This window comes from Liolophura sinensis, chromosome 6 (assembly GCF_032854445.1).
Source record: "Liolophura sinensis isolate JHLJ2023 chromosome 6, CUHK_Ljap_v2, whole genome shotgun sequence".
In the NCBI taxonomy this organism is placed as follows: domain Eukaryota; kingdom Metazoa; phylum Mollusca; class Polyplacophora; order Chitonida; family Chitonidae; genus Liolophura; species Liolophura sinensis.
The window spans coordinates 5203970-5225209 of record NC_088300.1 but is presented as its reverse complement, the minus strand read 5'-3'; the positions used below and the strand labels follow the sequence as shown (position 1 = coordinate 5225209).

The window sequence follows — 21240 nt, the reverse complement described above, 5'->3', positions numbered from 1 at the left end:
GGACGCCTTTAATAAAACAAAGATACATGCGCAAGTTAGGACGAATTTAACGACAGAAAGAATCAGGGGCCTGGTTGCTGCCTGATATTGCTCAACACGAGCTCGATGCGGCCCCCTATGGATATCTCCGGCCCAGCCGCGGTCCCTCCTGTTGAGGCCTGACAGGAATGCACGCGGCCCCCTATGTATCCGGCCCAGCCGCGGTCCCTGCTATTGCAGCCTGACCGCAATGTGCGGGCCCCTTTGCAACCTTTTGGCGATAAACCTCGCAGCCTTCCGGGATGTGTTTGAATTTACCGGCTTACATACCCCTATGCTCTCGTCTAGCAGCACTTGAACAGTTCAGCCCTGAACAGCTTTCTATCTTGCTGTTCACGTCAGCAGTCTTCGATAGAAAACCTACCCAGCCCCCGACAGCAGCGATTTGTTGCGCTTATATACACTCCACCACAAATGGAACAGTCCAGGAGAGGGGTGTTCTGCGTAACTGGGTCAGACATGTAGCCTTTCTAACTTGTCGCGCTCTGCCTGTCGCCCCTCAGCGTCATCAATTGCTCTCGCCGTCCTTTTCATTCGTTACAACACTTATTACTAATATATAACCAACATACGAGTCTGAATGTAATACACAGCCAACACCAAATAAAATCTGGCTTAGCATCAATTTCACTTTGTACCACTGTGTTTTGAATGCGTTTCAGTATATTAAAGTTTGTCTAATTTGCGTTTCCGGTCTTGAAACGTGATAAACAAACAAGACCTGATATGTAGGCAATCTAAGACACGTCGCCATAACTATCGGAACATTACCTTACAAATTTATTCATGGATTAATTTTCTACAGAACTGCAACAACATTGTAACAATACTTATCGAGTTCTTTGGGTTGCACAAATACACAGAGGAAGAAGACATATGATCTAAGCCAACATATTCCCTCAGGATCTGTCGATTTTTGGCTTGCTCAAGCCCCTCTGCCGACCTTAATCCCAAGAGTGTCACTATTAATTTTCTAGATAGGATCGACTATCCCGCACAACAGGTGAAGGTCCACAAAGACCGTAGATTTGCTTTTCTGTAAGAAAACGGATAGGATAATCAAATGTTTAGGGGTGGTAGAACATCACAGGACTTGTGGTGGAGAACTGTGGGCAAAGCTCCACGGGCCGCCTAGACCCCGGAAGGTCTGACATTTCAGATTACAAGAGACGCATTTTATTAATACAGCAGGAGTAAGGGTTGGGTTATCATCAGTCTTACGCATGATGCCTTGACTATGGTCTTTATATCTAGTTTATCTCAACGACTATACTATCAACACACAATGGTCAGATTGGTTCTACAATCAGACCAGAGCCTTGACCAATGTGGTTAAACTGAAACCGGGATTTGTGGGCTTTCCTCTGGTTTTCTCAACCACCTGGACAAGTTCTGACTCCTCCAACAATACATATGACTGCCTCACTTACATCAAAATTTGTGACAACACAATAACAAATACAACATTTTTATATCACATTTTTTACTTCAATGTTTCTTATGGTAAAGTTTTCTTACATGTACATCATGAACGATTGTTTAGAAATACGGATAAAGTATATCAGATCATATCAGAACTATGTGCACGATTATGTAAACAGACATTATAGTAACATCAACTATCTTAAGACAATGAAAATACAATTCCATACAGCTTATTTCCAACAAATCTCATGGATGAACTTGTGACTACTGCTTCTCCTAGCATGGTGTGGCTCTGTCAGATGAAATTCTTAAGAATTTAAATATAATGAAACTAATAAATGATAATGGAACATCAAAGGTTAAGGTATATATGATGTATGACAGCTTTCAACTCAGGATATCTACATCAGTTCTAGGCCCAGATCAGCTCATGTTGTTTTCCACAATAAATGGAACAGACATATAACTTCCAATCAGGTACAGTATCTACTCAGTACACCCAATGTCTTCCTGGTGGAAATTCACAATATGGCAGAAGGAATGTCCCTTTACTGATTTCACTTCCATGAAAACGAAGAAACTAGACAAGTCAATGTAAAGAGGGTTTCCCTTTCACTCTGTCCACCTATGAACACACTGTTGGTTGGTGCACACATAATACAGTCTCATTCCCTCCTGAAATATGAACGATATATAATATCAGAAATGAGACTGTCAAACAAACTACTACATATACCAATCACTGCCAGTACTACACTGGTGAATTATGGGTATACAAGTCATATTAAAGTAGTCCATGCATTCAGCTGTTCCAAATGGATTACACAAGTCATATTTCAGTAGTCCATGCATTCAGCCATTCCAAATGGATTACACAAGTCATATTACAGTAGTCCATGCATTCAGCCATTCCAAATGGATTTCACAAGTCATATTACAGTAATCCATGCATTCAGCCATTCCAAATGGATTACACAAGTCATATTACAGTACTCCATGCATTCAGCCGTTCCAAATGGATTACACAAATCATATTACAGGACTCCATGCATTCAGCCGTTCCAAATGGATTACACAAGTCATATTACAGTACTCCATGCATTCAGCCATTCCAAATGGATTACACAAGTCATATTACAGTTCCCCATGCATTCAGCTGTTCCAAATGGATTACACAAGTCATATTACAGGACTCCATGCATTCAGCCATTCCAAATGGATTACACAAGTCATATTACAGTTCCCCATGCATTCAGCTGTTCCGAATGGATTACACAAGTCATGCATTCAGCCACTCCAAATGGATTACACAAGTCATATTACAGTTCCCCATGCATTCAGCTGTTCCGAATGGATTACACAAGTCATGCATTCAGCCACTCCAAATGGATTACACAAGTCATATTACAGTTCCCCATGCATTCAGCTGTTCCGAATGGTAATAACATTCCTGCATACATCAGCTGACTAATGGACAATAAATCTGACCATATAATTCCATTGAGAAGAAGGAAACTGAAATTTTCTGACATGCTAATTCTATAACCACACTTATAATACCTGGACTCCAATGTAAATACACAGACAGTATTTTAACTCAATAAACCACTTTCACACAACCTGCACTATAATGGACAAATTATAAGTAGAAGTAGTCCTGTCATATGGAACTGCACGTGGAATTCTGACTGGATGACAATATTCTTAAAAGAACAAACCATGTGTTATGTTACTGATCCATTAAATGCACTTCAGAATAAGTGTTTTACCTCAGCCTTTGTGCTGTGGGACTGAAAGAACACAGCTTCCCGGTGAGAACATTTTGGACATGGATGATCTTCTGTTCTAGGTAAAGTGGGATCAGCTATGACATCACCTATAATCTGAGTGATTTCACTGAAACATAGACAAGACACAATGTTCATACAGGGATGAGACAGTACATTGTACTGCAATATATCCAAAATTACTGCCACGTAGGCACTTAAACCCAAGTGAGGCAGAGGCGTCAATGACAAACTAATTAGAATACCAGCACACATTATTAGTTTGGGTATACTGATTGATGTTTAATGCCATACTCAAGAATCTTTTACTTACTATGCGATGCCATCAGGTTTATGGGTGGAAACCAGAGCGCCCAGCTTGAACTACCAACAAGTTACTGACAAACTAACCCACCATTTATGTACAAACTTGCACACCATACGCTGGAAGACAAGCAGTCTTCATCAAATATACACGCACCTACGGCCCCAAACAGTGCCATTATCTGATTTTTATTACCAAAGATACTGTTTATAGTGTGATATTACACATTAAGAGGACTTCGCATTACCTTACATGCTTAGGATATGTACATGAAGTCTTACATACGTGTACAGGGAGGTAGTATGTGACATGGTGTAATTTGAAAGGAGAACTGACTTACTCGACTTCGTGCTGAATCTTGTTGACATAGATGCAAGGGTTATCAGACACCTGCTGGTAATCACAGTTCCGACACTACAAGTAAGTTCAATAATAATACGGTTATCGGACACTGCCAAACAGAACAAGTCTGTATCCTTATCCAATGCAAGTGTTACAGTAGTTTTATATCTAGTACACATAATAAGTGATCATGTGAAGAATGTCTGAACATGTGACAATAATGTCTAAATTCTGAGCAAATGATGCTAGTTTAAAAGAAAAGGCAACAAATAATACATCACTGGTTGTTTTAGAGAATGGGTGCAAACAGACACACCTAAAAAGCCACAGAAATTTTGTTCTGATGTGCTTGGTAAATCAACTTTTTACTTCTTAGCAGGTCATGGGGTACACGATGTTTGAGAAACCAGAAACAAGACATCCCGTCAGTCGTACCCCACAATCATATAGCTAAAATGCATAACAGGGTTTGAGTGACGTCATCAAAAGCAGTTGCATTCTGAAAGTTATACAAATAACTCAAGGCTGATTTGTTTAAACTGATAACATGGCGGCGCTTTTGATTCTCTCAACGTGCAGGATTTGGCTATATTAGAACTATGTGTTTTGGTTATGCAACATTTTAAAAATAAAACGCATGCATTGTACACCTTATATGGGTTACTATATTGATACATACTGTAAATATTCAACCCTTTTGCATGTTCGCAAGGTGTTTATTAAAGCATATTCTGAAGGCATTATCCTGTGTTTGATAAAATTATACTTTTTGTTAAGTCTTGAAACTGGCTAATCCAACCAATGTACATGTCCAAAATCAAACGTGCATTAACTGCATTGAAAGTTCTGTTTCATATGTGAAAAGGATGAGAAATTAGGTATATATACATTTTGTCCAATGTTGTCTTTTCATTTAATGGTTTTTATACTTACAGCATACAGCAATACTTTTGTTTCTTTGTCTTCCTTGGGGTACAACATGTTGTTACTAGAAATAGACAAGGTACAACAGTATTAATTCATCTAACTGAATAATGTTTTATAAACCAATGGCTATCTATGCCCAGAGCCCCGGATAACCGTTGTTTTAGACATATGCCCCGCGGTCATTAGATGTACTTTAAACGGCAAGAAAAAAACACAAAGTGAACACTGACTTCCTATCATCATGACGAAAGGTTTTTGTTCACTCTACTCTTCTGTAATCATTGAAATATGTTGAGATTAATGATACTGGTCTCTTAGCATTTTAGCATTTAGGACTTGTGTAGTGAAACCAATAATGTAAAATGGTCTTGGCCAATCCACATAGGGCAACCCATGAATGGTATCTGAGATGATGTTCCAGTTGGGGCAGGCAGCCCTAGATATATGGTAAGACTATCAAAGCACATTTATCTGTATTTATTTATCATTTATTTATCAATTTGATTGTTGTTTAATGCAAGAAACAAGAGTGCCCCAGGAAAACCTCAGACGTTGGAACATTACTGACAAACTTACAGCATTTGAACCTCCCCATGGCTCTCATCTATAAGACACTTTCAAACATACTGTCATTCCTCAACCTTTTTGCATGTTTACAGGAAGTTTATTCAAGGAAATTCTGAGTGCATTATTCTGTGTAGACCAATAAGATACTTTTTGTGAAGCCCTGAAATTGGCCAATCCAACCAATGTAGATTTGCCTCCAAAATCAAATTAAAAACATGCATAAATTGCACTAAAAGTTGTTTTTTCATATGCGAAAAGGCTGAAGAATTAGGGTCACAGAGCCACAGATCAAACACCAAAAACTGTCCATATAATGACTGGTAGCAAAGTTTTAACTGACATATCTGAATTCAAATAAGCAAGCAATTGTTAGTATGACAGGACAATTCTTAACACAAGATGACTGCACGGGTATAATACTATTAATAAACAGAAATTTATTTATTTATTTGATTGGTTTTTTACGCCGTACTCAAGAATATTTCACTTATAATAAACAGAGATTTGCAGTAGATTCCAGCTCAATGTCAGGTCAGCTATCACATCACAGTAAGAAGACACATCAGCAAAGAAAGAACTTACATGTCCCTTAACCCAAGTAACAAAACACACACAAATGATTTCCTTGGAAAGTGGAGTGTAGTTTTATTCTTGCTCTTCAGAGCTGTGACAGTATATTTTATGTGCAGGGATGTGATTACGTATAATATCACAGCCCTGTCTTGTTCCATAAGCTTACCTTGAAAACCTTTGTGTTTCCCTCAATACACTGATGCTGTCCGCAACATGTGTCTGCCTGTACTCATGGTGGTCTTGACTATCAATTCCAAGTAGGTGTTCCCATGTACTAGTAAATCCACACAAGCGTAAAACTCGTGGAAATGGATAAATCCCAACTCCAACCGCTGTGTTTGAATGCATATTCCTCGCAGTGAGGGGAATCATGTATACGAAGGTAACACTGCCACCACTAGACAAGTTTGACCTTTTCACACGCATGGACTAATTTTCCATGATCAATCTCATCAGTAATGACCCTGTGCGAACCCATAATCAACATTTCGCTCGGAAAAGATTTCTGTTCAAAATATTCTGATTGGTAGTAGTGTATATGTGCCATGTATAACCAGACCAGTAACTTGGTTGTCTCCCTTGTATGCGCTGTGAGAAGATTGTATTGAAACAAGTTGCAACTGATTCACTTTCCACCAGTTTTATTCTTGTGTGGATTTACTAGTGAGGACACATACGCGTACGTAATTACCTGAAATGGATAGCTGATATCACTATGAGTATCCGTAATAACATTATTTGGCGGACAACATTAGTGTATTGATTTATTTTCATTGATTTGATTGGTGTTTCATGCCTCACCCAAGAATATTGGGGGAATCATGAAGCCTTGAGTGCTGTTTATGTGTTCGTTTCAATATTTCACTCACCTTTACTGATTTTTCATTGGCTCAAAATGAATGGGGAGACATTAAATTTACATACACAAAAATGAAAAACAGCCATAATTGAAGTAAGACGTTCTTCGCTCTAGTCATCCACGAGTGTTCTACACTCAACTGTTCCCAGTGCATACACATTTCAGAAAGTCGTCTTTTCATTTGTTGTGAAAAGCTCTGGATTTTACCTTGGAAACACAGCGTGTTGGGTCCATAGTCAGATGCTTATACCACTTGATTACTCAAGTTGTCGTGACAGAATGACTTCTTTAGACGAGTTTAAGACAGATGAACATGGCAGGGCTTCCTCTGGGTCAGTATTTTTTTAGCCCACCACTTTATCCACTCATCAGAATTTGTAAGAAAAACACTATTTTTCTTCAGCAAAGCTTTCTTAGCGGCCTTATCTTTGTGATCACCAACTGACTGAATGGGAGCAGTATCTATATGACTTGTTGGTCTCATCTGTAATTTGTTTTTATCTGCCTTGGTATAGCTGCTAGAATCAGTTTGATCTCTTCCACCTATATCTGGAGTTTATCCCATGCTACATTTACAATAATAGCTCTCAAAATAATGGACCAATGCTTGGCAGAGCATTTTTTTTTTTTTTAAATCCGTCTTTTTTTCAATCAATCGCTGTAGGGTCCAAGTAAAATGTAATTTCCTCTATAAGAAAAATTTGTTACAAAATAAATTTGTAAATTTAGCCCATTTAAATGTAGCATTATGATCGATACATTGGGGTAGGACAGTAGGAGAGGAGAAAACCAAAACCTACACACATTTATGCAGCGATACATATTCTGAAACATTTAATTTACTTCCAAAAAAAAAAAAAAAAAGAGACTATTCAAGTGGAAAGGTTACATTTTTCAAGGGAGGTAACTTTATTTACAGATCTAACACTATTAAGATATATCTCCCTTGACAATGTTTTTTCTTCTTTTTTTTAGATTTGGCGATAGAAGGCATCCCAAAAATGCCATGACTCTTGTTCATTATTTAACAAAAATGATTTTCAAGCATTATTTCATGGAAGTCACCTTGCAAGAATGCTGAGCCCCCTTTGTAGATTTCTGTCAAGTAAAATCGCCACAGGACTGTGTTGTTTCACAGAGATGAGGCCGTTTGAAAAGAAAGTATATGGATTGTTTTCATCAGAAAATTAGTGAAAACACGCTGAAACTCAAGAAAAATCTCATGCTTGAAAAGTACTAGGAAGATTTTGCCAGGTAGTTTTTGTATAACGTTTGTAAATTTTCTTAAGTAAATAAATTTGTTGCCAAACAAATTTGCAACAATGGCGAGTGCCAGCATGACATGGTAAGAGTTCAATTTGCATGTACATGTGTCACACGCTTTTGTCATATTGACTACATCTGAAAATGGTCTTTTCCATATCTGGCCTGCCCCATTCAGTGACCCTCAGGCTCTGTCCAGTTTCCTCCCACCACAATGGTGACCACTGTTATAAAAGTGAAATGTTCTTGAATATGGCATAAAACACCAATCAAATAAAGAAATAAATCATTCAGGGAAGCATGAATGAATCAGCCGAGTTGGCATTTCAGGAGTCTCGCAAGATCACTCAGTTTTGTATGAGACAGGGTGGGGGCTTTCCGGACTAATACAGCTAACAGAGGTGATTTTTACGAAAGCCGCTACCAGTGCTGTTGACAGATGTACATTCAAGTAAAAGACAGCACCTGAATAGTGTTTACATCCACTGAAAGACTACCATTCAAAGTATCTTAAACTGGCATTAAATATTTTTTAAAAATTTTTTCAACCCAGTGAAAATTTAGTGCAACTTCGCCTTGTCACAGCTTCAGCGCGTCTCCATTAACGGCAGCAAGGTGACATCATCTTTATTCTAGCTCTATAACTTCGAAGGTATTTCCTTTATTATAGTCTAAGCAGTAGCCAATGGCAGTTTAACACTGTGGACTTTGGCAATGAAGGATGAAGTGACAAATAGCTTCCTCTGAAATTAGACATACTGAAAAGATATTTCTTTCACTGCTTGAACTGTTCATACAGCAGGCCTACAATAACATACATACAATTAACGAGTAGCCTGCAGATGCACGGCTAGGATATTCCTGGTTCAGGTCGTAGCCTCCGGATGGGTTGTGCTAGTGATTTTGACCCCCATTAAATGTTTGCAAAAATACATTAGGATTGTTGTATAACTGAATTCATGACAGGAATGTAAATTAATGTAAGCACCCCAACTGAGGCTAATCTAGGCATGCGACTGTCGCTAGATTATATGCTTCAATTTTGTAGTGTTGGCTTCTAAGATAAGAGCAGTGCTGACCTAGTTACCGCGGACGTCAAAGAAAGCACCTCGGCTTAAACAAAGCGTTTCAATCATTTCACTGTATTTTATGAAAGAAAACAGAGAAAAACATCCCTTACACCCCAGAAAGACAAAGGGCAAAATTTAAATTCTTCAGTTTTAATAAATTCAGGGAAAAAATATTATATCACATAATTTAATTAATTTTAAGCATTGTTTGATGAGATGCCATCTTCTCATTCCCATAAACCTTTGGCAAGATATTTGTTATTTAGCAACTCTATGTGGACTAAACGCTAACATGAAGGACTAAACGCTAACATGAAGGACAAAAATGTATTTGTATAATTTGAACAGCGTGTCTAAGTAGGCCTAAGGTCTACTAGGCAGATGAATGAGGTTTGGGCCGAGATGATATGCTGCTGTCTCACATTAATTTTAATACCGTCTTTGAATAATCTTTACGTCTGCAGTGGTCTGTAAATGATAGACAAGTCCTACAACACTTTGTGAAATGGACCTGCGGCCACACATAAATAAACCGTTGTAAACGATCCAAAAAGGATGTCTTATGCAGTAGTTCTCTGTTATCATATGTCACTTCATGGAGTGAACGGCTAAAGGCTACATCACAGTTGATGCCTCACAACCTTATAGCAATGTGTTTGACTGGATAAAGTTCTCAAGATGGCTGCTTCGATTCACACTTGCCATTTGTACAGCAATGTCATTTCATTCTACATGTTATTTGATGAAATCTCATTGACATAATAAAGCATGAGACTTTTTAGAAAGCTTGACTATCTTGCATTCAATTGCAATATGTTTTACCCACATACAATCTTGTCCTTTCAATGTAGTAAGTACTGAAAAATATCGACTTTTAGCTACATTAGTTTGTGAGAGTTCCTCTCTATCTCGTCAATATCGGCGAGAACACGCAGGACTCTTAAAGGGCTGACTCAGTTTACTGACGTCGGTAGTCGCATAGAAAGTTACACGTAATGCAACCTCTCAGTTTTACTCTATCCAATATTTCTTGATTTATTCTGACAATGTCATGTAGGTAGCTCAACTTCTTTATAGTCATTTGTTATTTCTACATGACACACCATAAACATCTTGATTACTAAATGACTTGGGCCATTGGGCACAGAAACGGATTAGACTTTTGACTAACAAACTGCGCAGTTTTCATGTTACTTTTTGTCCTGTTATTCCTAGTAGATAAGTGTATATATAGATAAAATAAATGTATGTACAATGTTCACTATCAGGGCGTTGGGGACACGAACTTATAACGTTATCAGGAAGACAAAACAAAAGAAACATTGTAATTATTACCGATGTCAATGTTGTGAGGAGAACTGAGATGGTTATGGTGACGTTGTTGTTGTCTACTCTTAATAAAACTCCCGCATTTTAGTCCTCAGAAATGGAAAAAAAATCGGGTACTTTCTTCCAAATAAAAAATTAGCAGCGATACTGACCATTCTTTACAAAATTTGATTCCCACAAAGCCAGGGCCTTCACTCGCATGAGGCTCATAGATGTCCATTTCTTTTTCAGATAAATGTGTTCGTAGGCTTTCACCACCGGAAGTTGAACAAAAACTGGTTCCGGTTTACGGACAGGCTATTTCCATGCACGCTGGATGGGGGAGCTGTACCTTGAAGATAGAATATACATATTTTATAAAATAGTTCATTGCACCGGTAAAATTGTGAAGGGACAATTGTATCAAAAGCTGAAGTATCAAGAAACAACATGCTGATATGTTGCGTTGCATCTAAATCTGATGTCTGGAAGGGAGGTAACCTACTACTTAAGTGGACTGTCTCGTTGGTGCTGTCTACAGCGCGATACTCGCGTCTAACGTATCCTGGGTTGCAAGAGCCTGCTGCAAATTTACAATGTGAACGTCAGTTTCTGGGAGTTAAACGAGATCAGTTCGGTTTTCAAACAGGCTTTGGAATGGAAGCAAATTTTAAAGAGTGGGATATTGTTGTGTTTGGTGCAACGGGGTTTACAGGACATTTTGTAGTTGAGGAACTAGCCCGCGTAGCAGACGAAGAAAACTTATCATGGGCTGTTGCTGGTAGAAAAATGCACAAACTTCAAAACATGTTGGAAAAGACTGGAAAACGTATAGGTTAGATTACGAGGTTGTAAAGCCCAGATACCCGTAACTGCTCCAATGGCTACTGAACTAACGTACATCGTTTGCAAAGCCTGTCATCATATTTTCCCCACATTGCAGCTACCCCTCAGTAGAAAGGAAATACCTCTCACTCGCTTTCGTGAACGAACTTTCAGCTTTGAGCAGGGTGTCATTTGTGACAATGATGTCTGTGGAGCAGTTGTGGCTAAGGGCACCATAATGAAAAGGGCAATTACACTTGATTTCTTGTTTCCTGTCAGAATATATATATATTTTGAAACATTTGTGCATGTGGTGGAACAATATTCAGTATCATTGTCTGCTACATTTTTTAACATAAAGTGCGGGTGGAAACAAGCAACCAAGTGAGATTCGCTTAAGCTGGGTGATAGTGTGATTTAAAGCTGGGAGCTGAAGTATGAAGACCTCTGTTGTTGGAGTTCCTTTCAGCCATTAAAAAACTTCAGTTGTATTTGTACCATTATAGCTATGTCCTTTAAGTTGGAATAACATTAAGTAATCTGCATGTGCCTCCTGATGCATTTTATACTATTCTAATAATGTGCCCAATGAAGTATGCATTTGTAGCCATACCTTTTTGAGAGTACATTGTACATGTACTCAGATTCTTTTGTTTGTAGGGAGAGATTTAGACAATACAGCAATCATCAAAGCTGATGTCTTCAGTGTAACGTCACTGAAAGAAATGTGCCAGAAAGCCAAAGTTTTGATCAATTGTGTTGGCCCAGTAAGTATTCAGCTTTATTCTCAACACGTAACAATTGTCTGAAGAACTGTATTGTATGACCTAATTCATGTCTATTCTTCATTACCCCTTTTAACAATGATTTAGTAACTTATTCATTTTGAATTATCTGCATTTACATGCCTTGTGTTTGTTTTTATTTTTATAGTATAATTACTATGGTGATGCTGTCATAAAGGCCTGTATCACAGAGAAAACAGATCAAGTGGATGTCTGTGGGGAGAGTTTTGTATGTTCCTGAGTATTAAATTATTTCTCAAGTTATAAGGTTATAATCATCGCAGGGCCTTCACTGTTTCATTTAAATAGTTACTTGTCCATGCAGACATTCAACCTTGACAAATGAATTAACCACCTTGAACCCAGCTGGGGCCTCTGTGGTTAGTATGACAACTTTGTGCAATGACCTAGGAGCCTCTCACCAATGCAGTCGCTATGAGTTCAAGTCCAGTTCAGACTGGCTTCCTGTTTGGCCATACAGAGGAAGATCTGCCAACAACCTGCGGATGGTCGTGGGTTTCTCTCGGGCTCTGCCTGGTTTCATCCCGCCATAATGCTGGCCGCCATCAAATCAGTGAAATATTCTTGAGTACAGCATGAAACAGCAGTCAAATAAAATAAATACAATGAATCCAGCTCCTGCTGGTTTATCTGTGCTTTTGAAAATCAAGATGTTTGTTAGGTATCTTTAATGAGGCAGCACTTGGTTTCCTCTGCATATAAACCTGATAGCTGAAATATATGTGAAGTATTGTGTGAAGCATTAAACTCCAATGAAATAAATGAATATAAACACAGTCTTAATACCCAGAGATTTATTCACCAGTTTTGACTAAAGATTTCATTTGTGATGATATTAGTAATAATACATGCATTTAATCTTATACATAATACCACCACTTTTTTTAGTTCTTGGAAAAATCACAGTTACTTTATGACCAATATGCAAGAGGATCTGGAGTTTACATTGTTGGAGGATGTGGATTTGACAGTATTCCTGCTGAGATGGGAGTTCTTTACACAGAAAAGCAGTTCAAAGGTGTGCAGTAAGTTTAGTACTTAGGTCATGTGAGTTAGTCCATACACAAATTACAGTGATACCTAAAGGTATTATATGCAAAGAGGAATAAAACGCAAGTCATTGTAGGTCAGTGAATGTTTTCATACACTTTACAAGTGCAGTTGAATTTTTTTATATTATGTGTGGAAACCTTTGTTAATACAGCTTTATTAAACCTCCAAGAATTGCTTTTTCATGAAGTTATTATTTTATTTGTTTTTCATTTCTTGTATTAGGTGAGCTTGTGTCAGTTGACAACTTCATCAAGTTTCACCACCAAGGAGCTGTAAGTATACCCATTTTCTAAACCAACCTGTCAATAATAACTGTAAAGGAAATGTGCTCAGTTAGAGCTGGTGGTTTTTCTGGATCATTACATATGCAAAGCGTTCAACTATTACATTACAGTCTGACAGACATGACATGTTTTGTTACTATTCTCAACTGTAAAGAAAAATTACAGTTAAGACAAGCAAGAATGTTACAGAAGTTTTTCATTGCAGGGAATAACTGTCCATGCAGCATCTATGGAATCCTTTTTGGTGGACTTGGTTCGTGTGTTGGACAGAAGACATGTCAGGTCTCAGCTTCTCCCAAAAGATTTACCAAAGGGCCAATATCAACGCAACAGGTACACCATTAACTCACAGAATAATGGTAGTGAAACCTAAAGGATTATCTCCCCTTATTCCATTTGGCGTGCAGTACAAGATACATCCTTATGTTAATCATTTAGAGCATTCTTAAAATGCACACGTGCCACATCTGGTAGTTTATCAGTTTTTTTATCTCCTTGTAAGCTGCCAGGCCATAAGTTAACTCAAATTCGAGACATTGAAAAGGAATGCACTCTCACTGACAAAGACACATTATGATTTAAATAACAACAAGAAATAATTACCAAGGTGTAAGGTTAAAACAGATTTCAGGGGCTTCTGTGGTTCAGTTTGTTAGTGCGCTATCATAGCGTAATGACCCAGGAGTCTCTCACCAATGCGGTCGCTGTGAGTTCAATCCCAGCTCATGCTGGCTTCCTCTCTGGACATACATGCGAAGGTCTGTCAGCAACCTGCAGATGGACGTGGGTTTCCCCCGGGCTCTGCTCGGTTTTCACCCACCATAATGCTGGCCACCTTCGTATAAGTGAAATATTCTTGAGTACAGCGAAAACACCAATTAAATAAATTAATAAATAAATAAATAAATAAAATGGATTTATTAATTCACTTAGGTATTTTTATAATGAGTTATTTGCATTTTATTTGAGAAATACCACTGGTGAGAGTAATTTGTTATATTTTTAATATAAACTTCGCAGTGTAACACAATATTCTCTTGCAAAAGTTACGCTGGGACAATGGGCTGTTGCACTGCCCAAAGAGATACATAAGTGCCCCTGATTTGTAATTAGGAATTATTTCGTAAACATTAGCAGTTTTTTTTTTTTTTTTTTTTTGCTGCATTTTTGAAGTGCATATGCCACAAATCTTCTTTTTTTTTTGAAGAATAAACAGAAACAGAAGGTTTTTTTACTTGTTGTGAAGTATATTATGATGATAATGAGATAATCATGCGATCTGTTAAATTCCCCCTGTGTGTGAGGCTTTGGTGACAATAAACCTTTTCCATGGGACAGTTTGTCAGTTACTTGCCAAACACAAAGTGGATTGCGCCACCCTTAAACTAACTGCCATAGCATGAGTTAAAAATTCTTGCCTCTGGCCTCAAACAACAAATCAGATAACTAAATAAGTACATAGGCAGGTTGCTTTCTTCACTTTTTTCTTCTGCCTTTTATCTAACAGCCTTTGTCAACATAAAGTAATCTAAAGTGTGAAGTAGGTAATCATGCAGATAAATCTTTCCTATTTAGGTTGCCTGTGTTTTATCAGAAATCTATGAATTCCTGTTGTCTTCCGCTCATCAATGCTGATGGCTCTTGCGTGGAAAGGTCACAGAGCTACTTTTATCAGAAAACAAAGAAGAGGCCAGTAAGTTCTATTGTAACTGGAGATGTGGAGGTGTTTCCATATCTTATACCTGTCAACAGTAACGTTTTTAGTCAAAAATCACATCATTACAGCCAGTGTGTAATGCATTACATTTTTTGCACAAAAATGTGTCTTAATATTGTTGTATGATGTTTTAATCTTATATAACCATGAAATAAGTGTATACTTGCTAGCAAAGGATTTCAAAATACAACTAGTTTTATGATTTCCAATGTACAGCAGTTTGATACGTGCTAAATCAAGGATTGTACTGTTAACTTACTTGTAACTAGAACTAGAAACTTACTTCTAATTAAGTAACACCGGTGTACATCATCATGTACTTGTAGGTTGAGTTTCGTGCCTATCTGTGTCGGCCAAACCTCTTGTGGATCATGGCGATGTTGGGGTTTGGTTTGGTCTGGGGCATGTTTGGACTCTTCTCTTGGGGTCGCAAACTCTTGTGTGCGGTAAGAGATGATAGCCTCCTCACTTCATCATTTGTGACTTGTGACTGGGGAAATCAATTATGAATAAGACGAAAAATAGTATACGTTTATATCGGAGTTATTTAGATAGATGGCAGGAAACAGACCTAAATGGCAACAGAAATTTTTTTGACTTGCTTAGTAACTCTATCAGAGTAGTAAACTTTAAAATTTGGAATTCTTGTAAAGACATGGTGTTTGCAGTGTTAGAGCATTAAGAAACATGATATTGTGTCATTCATACCCAACACAAACGGTTAAAAGACAAACCAACTCTTGGCTGATGTAAGCATATTCAACTGCCTTCTCGGTTTATAGAGATATCTTGAGCCTGAATGGATAAAATTGATATGGTGGCACTTTTTGATTTCTTAATGTGTGCGATTTTCCTTACATTGAAATTTGATATCTGATTACACAACATCACAAACTTAAAAAGTTCTGCTGTCTAAACTAAACGTGGGATACTTTATTGATGCCTGCATACAGTTGGTCTGATCTTGTCTGTTTTTTAAGGAAACAGGCTCATTAGATGTTTATCAATTTATAACTATGTTGTCTTAAATGGAATTTTTATTCATATTGATTAAGCACACAGTAGAAACCAAATGTATGGAAGATGCTGGTGAGGTAAGAACATGAACACAGTTAAAAGCTTCGCGGGATTGATATAGAGGTTCATATTTATGAAAGCATCAGTCCTAGTAATATGTTTTTATTGTACTGGTATTTTCAGTTTCCAAGGTTTTTCACCGCTGGATTTTTTTCTAACCAAGGACCAACCAAAGAACAGGTAAATATCTCACTTAACAATCAAATACTTTTTACCAGTTGGCCACTGGCTGTGGTTGATAAGATTGGTTTAAAAGTCATGCATGTACATGTACCTTACTGATGGGACAGATATGACTAAGAGTAAAAGATGCTTGTACTTGTGTCGATGTCACATGGCAATCCATTTAAAATTTAAAATATATTGAATTATTCTATGTTGCAAGCAATGTAAAACAGAAGAAAAAAAACTTCACAAGGACTAATAATTGGAACGTTTGTGTTGAAGGATGTAGAAGGATAACATTGTCAGATGCCAGTGTGTTCTTTTTTTAGATCAATGGCACTTCATTTGTGATGACCTTTGAAGGATATGGTTACAGTGGTAATCATCGGCACGTTCTCAAGCCAGATAAAAAAATTGTAACATGCGTGACTGGCCCAGGTGAGAACAGTAGTGTTTGCCAATAGTGATTATAACATGTGTGACTGACCCAGGTGAGAACAGCAGTGTTTGCCAGGAGTGATTATAACTTGTGTAACTTTACCAGGCAGGAACAGCTGTGTTTATCAGGAGCCCTTATAACACACCTGACTGGCCCAGGTGAGAACAGCAGTGTTTGTCAGGAGTGATTATAATACGTGTTACTGGTCCAGGTAAGAACATCACTGTTTGTCAGGAATGATTACAAACTGTGTGACTGGCACACAGGTGAGAACAGCAGTGTTTGTCAGGAGTGATTATAATACGTGTTACTGGTCCAGGTAAGAACATCACTGTTTGTCAGGAATGATTACAAACTGTGTGACTGGCACACAGGTGAGAACAGCAGTGTTTGTCAGGAGTGATTATAATACGTGTTACTGGTCCAGGTAAGAACATCACTGTTTGTCAGGAATGATTACAAACTGTGTGACTGGCACAGGTGAGAACAGCAGTGTTTATCAGGAGCCCTTATAACATGTGTGACTGGCCCAGGTGAGAACAGCAGTGTTTGTCAGTAGTGATTGTAACTTGTATGACTGGCCCAAGTGAGAACAGCAGTGTTTGTCAGGAGTGGTTGCAACCTGTGTGACTGGCACACAGGTGAGAACAGCAGTGTTTATCAGGAGCCCTTATAACATGTGTGACTGGCCCAAGTGAGAACAGCAGTGTTTGTCAGGAGTGGTTGCAACCTGTGTGACTGGCACAGGTGAGAACAGCAGTGTTTATCAGGAGCCATTATAACATGTGTGACTGGCCCAGGTGAGAACAGCAGTGTTTGTCAGGAGTGATTGTAACTTGTATGACTGGCCCAAGTGAGAACAGCAGTGTTTGTCAGGAGTGGTTGCAACCTGTGTGACTGGCACAGGTGAGAACAGCAGTGTTTATCAGGAGCCCTTATAACATGTGTGACTGGACCAGGTGAGAACAGGAGTGTTTGTCAGGAGTGATTGTAACTTGTATGACTGGCCCAAGTGAGAACAGCAGTGTTTGTCAGGAGTGGTTGCAACCTGTGTGACTGGCACAGGCGAGAACCGTAGTGTTTATCAGGAGTGGTTGCAACCTTTGTGACCAGTCCAGGTGAAAGCAACAGTGTTGCCAAGAATGATCATATCATGTGTGACTTGCCCAGGTGAGAAGAGGTGTGTTTGTCAGGAGTGATAATGACCTGTGTGATTGCACAGATTGTGTTTTTATTATGCTTTTTTTTTCTTTATCCTTTTAGCAAATAAATGTTATATCTGTCTTGCCCAGAATATGTTTCTCTTACCAATAATCGTAGTGGACAGTATTTGTTTTTCCAATACTGTAAATCACCACCACCTCCAATATGTGTCATTCCAGACATGGGATATGTGACAACCCCCATCTGCTTGGTTCAGGCAGCAGTCGTGCTCTTAAAAGAAAGAGACAAACTTCCTCAGGAGTAAGTGACTAGTTTTGTGGAGCCCAAAAAGTGCAAGATTTGCAGCCCTCCACAGCAAATGTTGATTCAGTGCTATAAGGCCTAGTGTTAGTCTGTAAGCTCTTACCTGATGACATGAATGTGTTTGTCTTCCAAAGGTTCAGTGTCGCTTGAACATTGCATGTAATGCGTCACCAGATACAGTGGTTTAGTCTGACAAGAATACCTGACGAGTTACACTTTTCTGCCCAGAGTTCTGCCTGGTTTCCTCCACTCAGCAATCCCCAACCTACACACTTTGCTTTGTTCTTATCGAGGCTTGACAGGATGAGTTACACTGGTTACTCTGACCTTTGCCTGGTTTCCTCCACTCATCAATCCCCAACTTACATACTTGGCTTTGTTCTTATGGCGGCTTGACAGGATACCGGATGAGTTACAGTGGTTACTCTGACCTCTGCCTCGTTACCTCCACTCATCAATCCCCAGGTTAAATGCTTGGCCTTGTCCTTGTTTTAGGGTTGACAGAATACCTGATAAGTTACAGTGGTTACTCAGACTTCTGCCTGGTTTTCTCCACTCATCAAGCCCCAACCTACATAATTGGCTTTGTTTTTATGGAGGCTTGACAGGATACTGGATGACTCCGCTCAATACCCTCTGACCTGACAACTGTCTTCTGAGGGAAATCGTATAACTTTGAAGTTCATGTGGGACTTAATGGCAAATCTTACAGTTGATTAATAAAAAGTTAAAAAATGACAGTTTTGACCTGTACCAAACAATCATAATACTATGTGGTGCAACATATTTTCCTACTGCTGATTTTCTGGCTTGGTGTGAGGCTCAGATTGAAGTGAAATTGATCAATCACTCAACAATTCTGAAAAATTTTAAGAAATATTATAACATTGCTATTATTTGAAAGAATTTTTGTTTACATTTTCAGAGGAGGGGTGTACCCTCCTGGAGCAGCCTTCTGTGACACCAGCTTAATCCAGAGACTGAACTCACACAATGTCAAATTCTCTGTCCTGGAAACTGACTAGAAGACAGACCTATTGGACTTTAAACTTCTCCTAAGGCAGCACAATATTTTGCAATAATTATCATGAGTATTTATCATGAATGAAATTTTCACAGTATACAGTGATATTTGTTACATGAACTTTACTTGCCATGTACATATGTTTATAATATTATAAACATATTAAACATCATGGTTGCTAATGCCAGATAAATATATGGATAGACAGGTACGTTAACACAGAGCTAACAATTTGTGATCAGTTTTGTGTACCGTAATTTAATTTCTTTTAGCTTAGTACTGTAGTATCACTGAACATACTTCATCACTTTTATCTTCACTCATGTTTCAACCATACGGTCAGAATAAAATTTTTCGAAAGCACTATTAAGCTTTGCATAAGTGGTTATAAGAACAAGTGCTATAAGTGGTAGAAGAACAAGCATTTCAAAATATGAAATACGTCAAGCAAGGAAAACAGATGGACACTAGTGTAGGGGAGAATGGGGTATTGTTAAAATTAAGCACATTTTTAAAATGTCTAAAAAGTTTCTTGAAGTAGGAACTGAAAACAGTCTAACACATATTCATAATTAAAGAACATCAGGTGTTTTATTTTTTATTTTCCATGTACAATCTCTGTTAGCATACTGAAAGAATAAATATACTGGAAAAACATTCACATTTGTATCTCATCAGTCTTGTTATGGACAGTTTAGTGTGAAATAGGAAGTGTCTACTATTGACAAAGAAATTTTTTAATTCTTTTTTATTATATCTTTCTGATCTGCATGGAATAAATATAATATACAAAGAAAACAAATGTTTTTATTATTGGATTGTCCTGTCCGTTGCTCGTAATGCAGTAATGGTATTTTTACTGTCTAGTCATTAAATTAAACATACATTTGTAACTCAATATAATCTTGACTCATTGGTCATCATAAAAACTACAGCAGTGTGGTGATTAGTGGCAAGATTTATCCACAGGGACAGGGTGACATATTGCTGATTAGATGTTCAACTACCTGTATATATCCTGAACTTTGGATTCGAGCATTACCATCAACCCAAGACAATTCCTGCAATGTAAATCAGCTGTTTGTTTTTCTTTTCTTGAGTGTATGTTGTGGTCAGTTTGACAGTCACAGTTTACTTTTATCTCATGCCAGTATTCATGATGGCCTTTCTCACTCAGAGTGAATACATTATTCCAAGCATGGGGTCGAGCTAGAAACAAGTGTATCATGTGAGATTAACAGTCTTCTTAGTAATGGGCTGTCACGGTGACTTGATAATAACAACATACTCTTGACACATGCAATCATAAATTCTGCACAGCCTGGGTGTATGATTGATGCTGTATGGCACACTAAGAATGTCGCCTTCATTAAGGCACAGGTCAGCTTTATGAGAAGAACAAATTTAGGAAGTCTTGGGGAAAACCAGAACACCATTGCCAGAAAGACCCTTGACATGACTCATTGCTGGTAAGACTCATCCAAACCAGCCAGAGCTGGGGTCAATTTCATGAAGTGTGCTGTGCGTACTTTAGTGCTTAGTAACCGGCCTGGGCTTAATGCACTTTATATCTCTACAACGGAGGTTTGTCAATGTAATAAAGGTCTTGGTTAGCTAAGTGTGCTTTGTACTGCTTTATTTGAACATGTGATTGATTGGTCACCTTGTCGGCTTTGACAGCGAGGACCCTATATGTGACTGAATTATGAAACATCTGAAGCAGTATATAGATGCAGTTAAGGCATTCATGCCTGGTGAGATGTGAGATGTAAGTCTACAGACTTAGGCCCACGTGTGCGTGAACATGAGCATAACTGGTGTTTCAGGTATACCGACATCTTAAATGAGTTTCGTCCTCTTTAGTCAGATGCAAATGCCCATTTTCCTTTACATTCATTACTTTTACTTGAAGGCCTAAC

The 21240-nt window shown here is 38.2% G+C and overlaps 2 protein-coding genes across 2 annotated transcripts; one reads left to right on the top strand and one right to left on the bottom strand.

Annotated features, from left to right (window-relative positions):
• Positions 1-1082: 1082 nt before the first annotated feature.
• Positions 1083-10755, bottom strand: LOC135468807 (DNA-directed RNA polymerase II subunit RPB9-like). Its single transcript, XM_064747237.1, has 5 exons — positions 10638-10755; positions 4831-4885; positions 3896-3969; positions 3234-3360; positions 1083-2139 (listed from the first exon to the last, which is right to left on the bottom strand). Exons 1-5 carry the CDS (start codon positions 10703-10705, stop codon positions 2077-2079), a joined length of 387 nt encoding a protein of 128 aa, XP_064603307.1. The 5' UTR covers positions 10706-10755; the 3' UTR covers positions 1083-2076.
• Positions 10756-10887: 132 nt separating this feature from the next.
• Positions 10888-19977, top strand: LOC135467921 (saccharopine dehydrogenase-like oxidoreductase). The gene is made up of 12 exons (XM_064745850.1): positions 10888-11299; positions 11950-12056; positions 12223-12303; positions 12984-13113; positions 13371-13420; positions 13638-13765; positions 15008-15125; positions 15476-15595; positions 16350-16406; positions 16721-16829; positions 18213-18294; positions 19223-19977. The coding sequence occupies exons 1-12, from the start codon at positions 10915-10917 to the stop codon at positions 19320-19322; spliced, it is 1467 nt and encodes a 488-aa protein (XP_064601920.1). The 5' UTR covers positions 10888-10914; the 3' UTR covers positions 19323-19977.
• The last annotated feature ends 1263 nt before the right edge of the window (positions 19978-21240 follow it).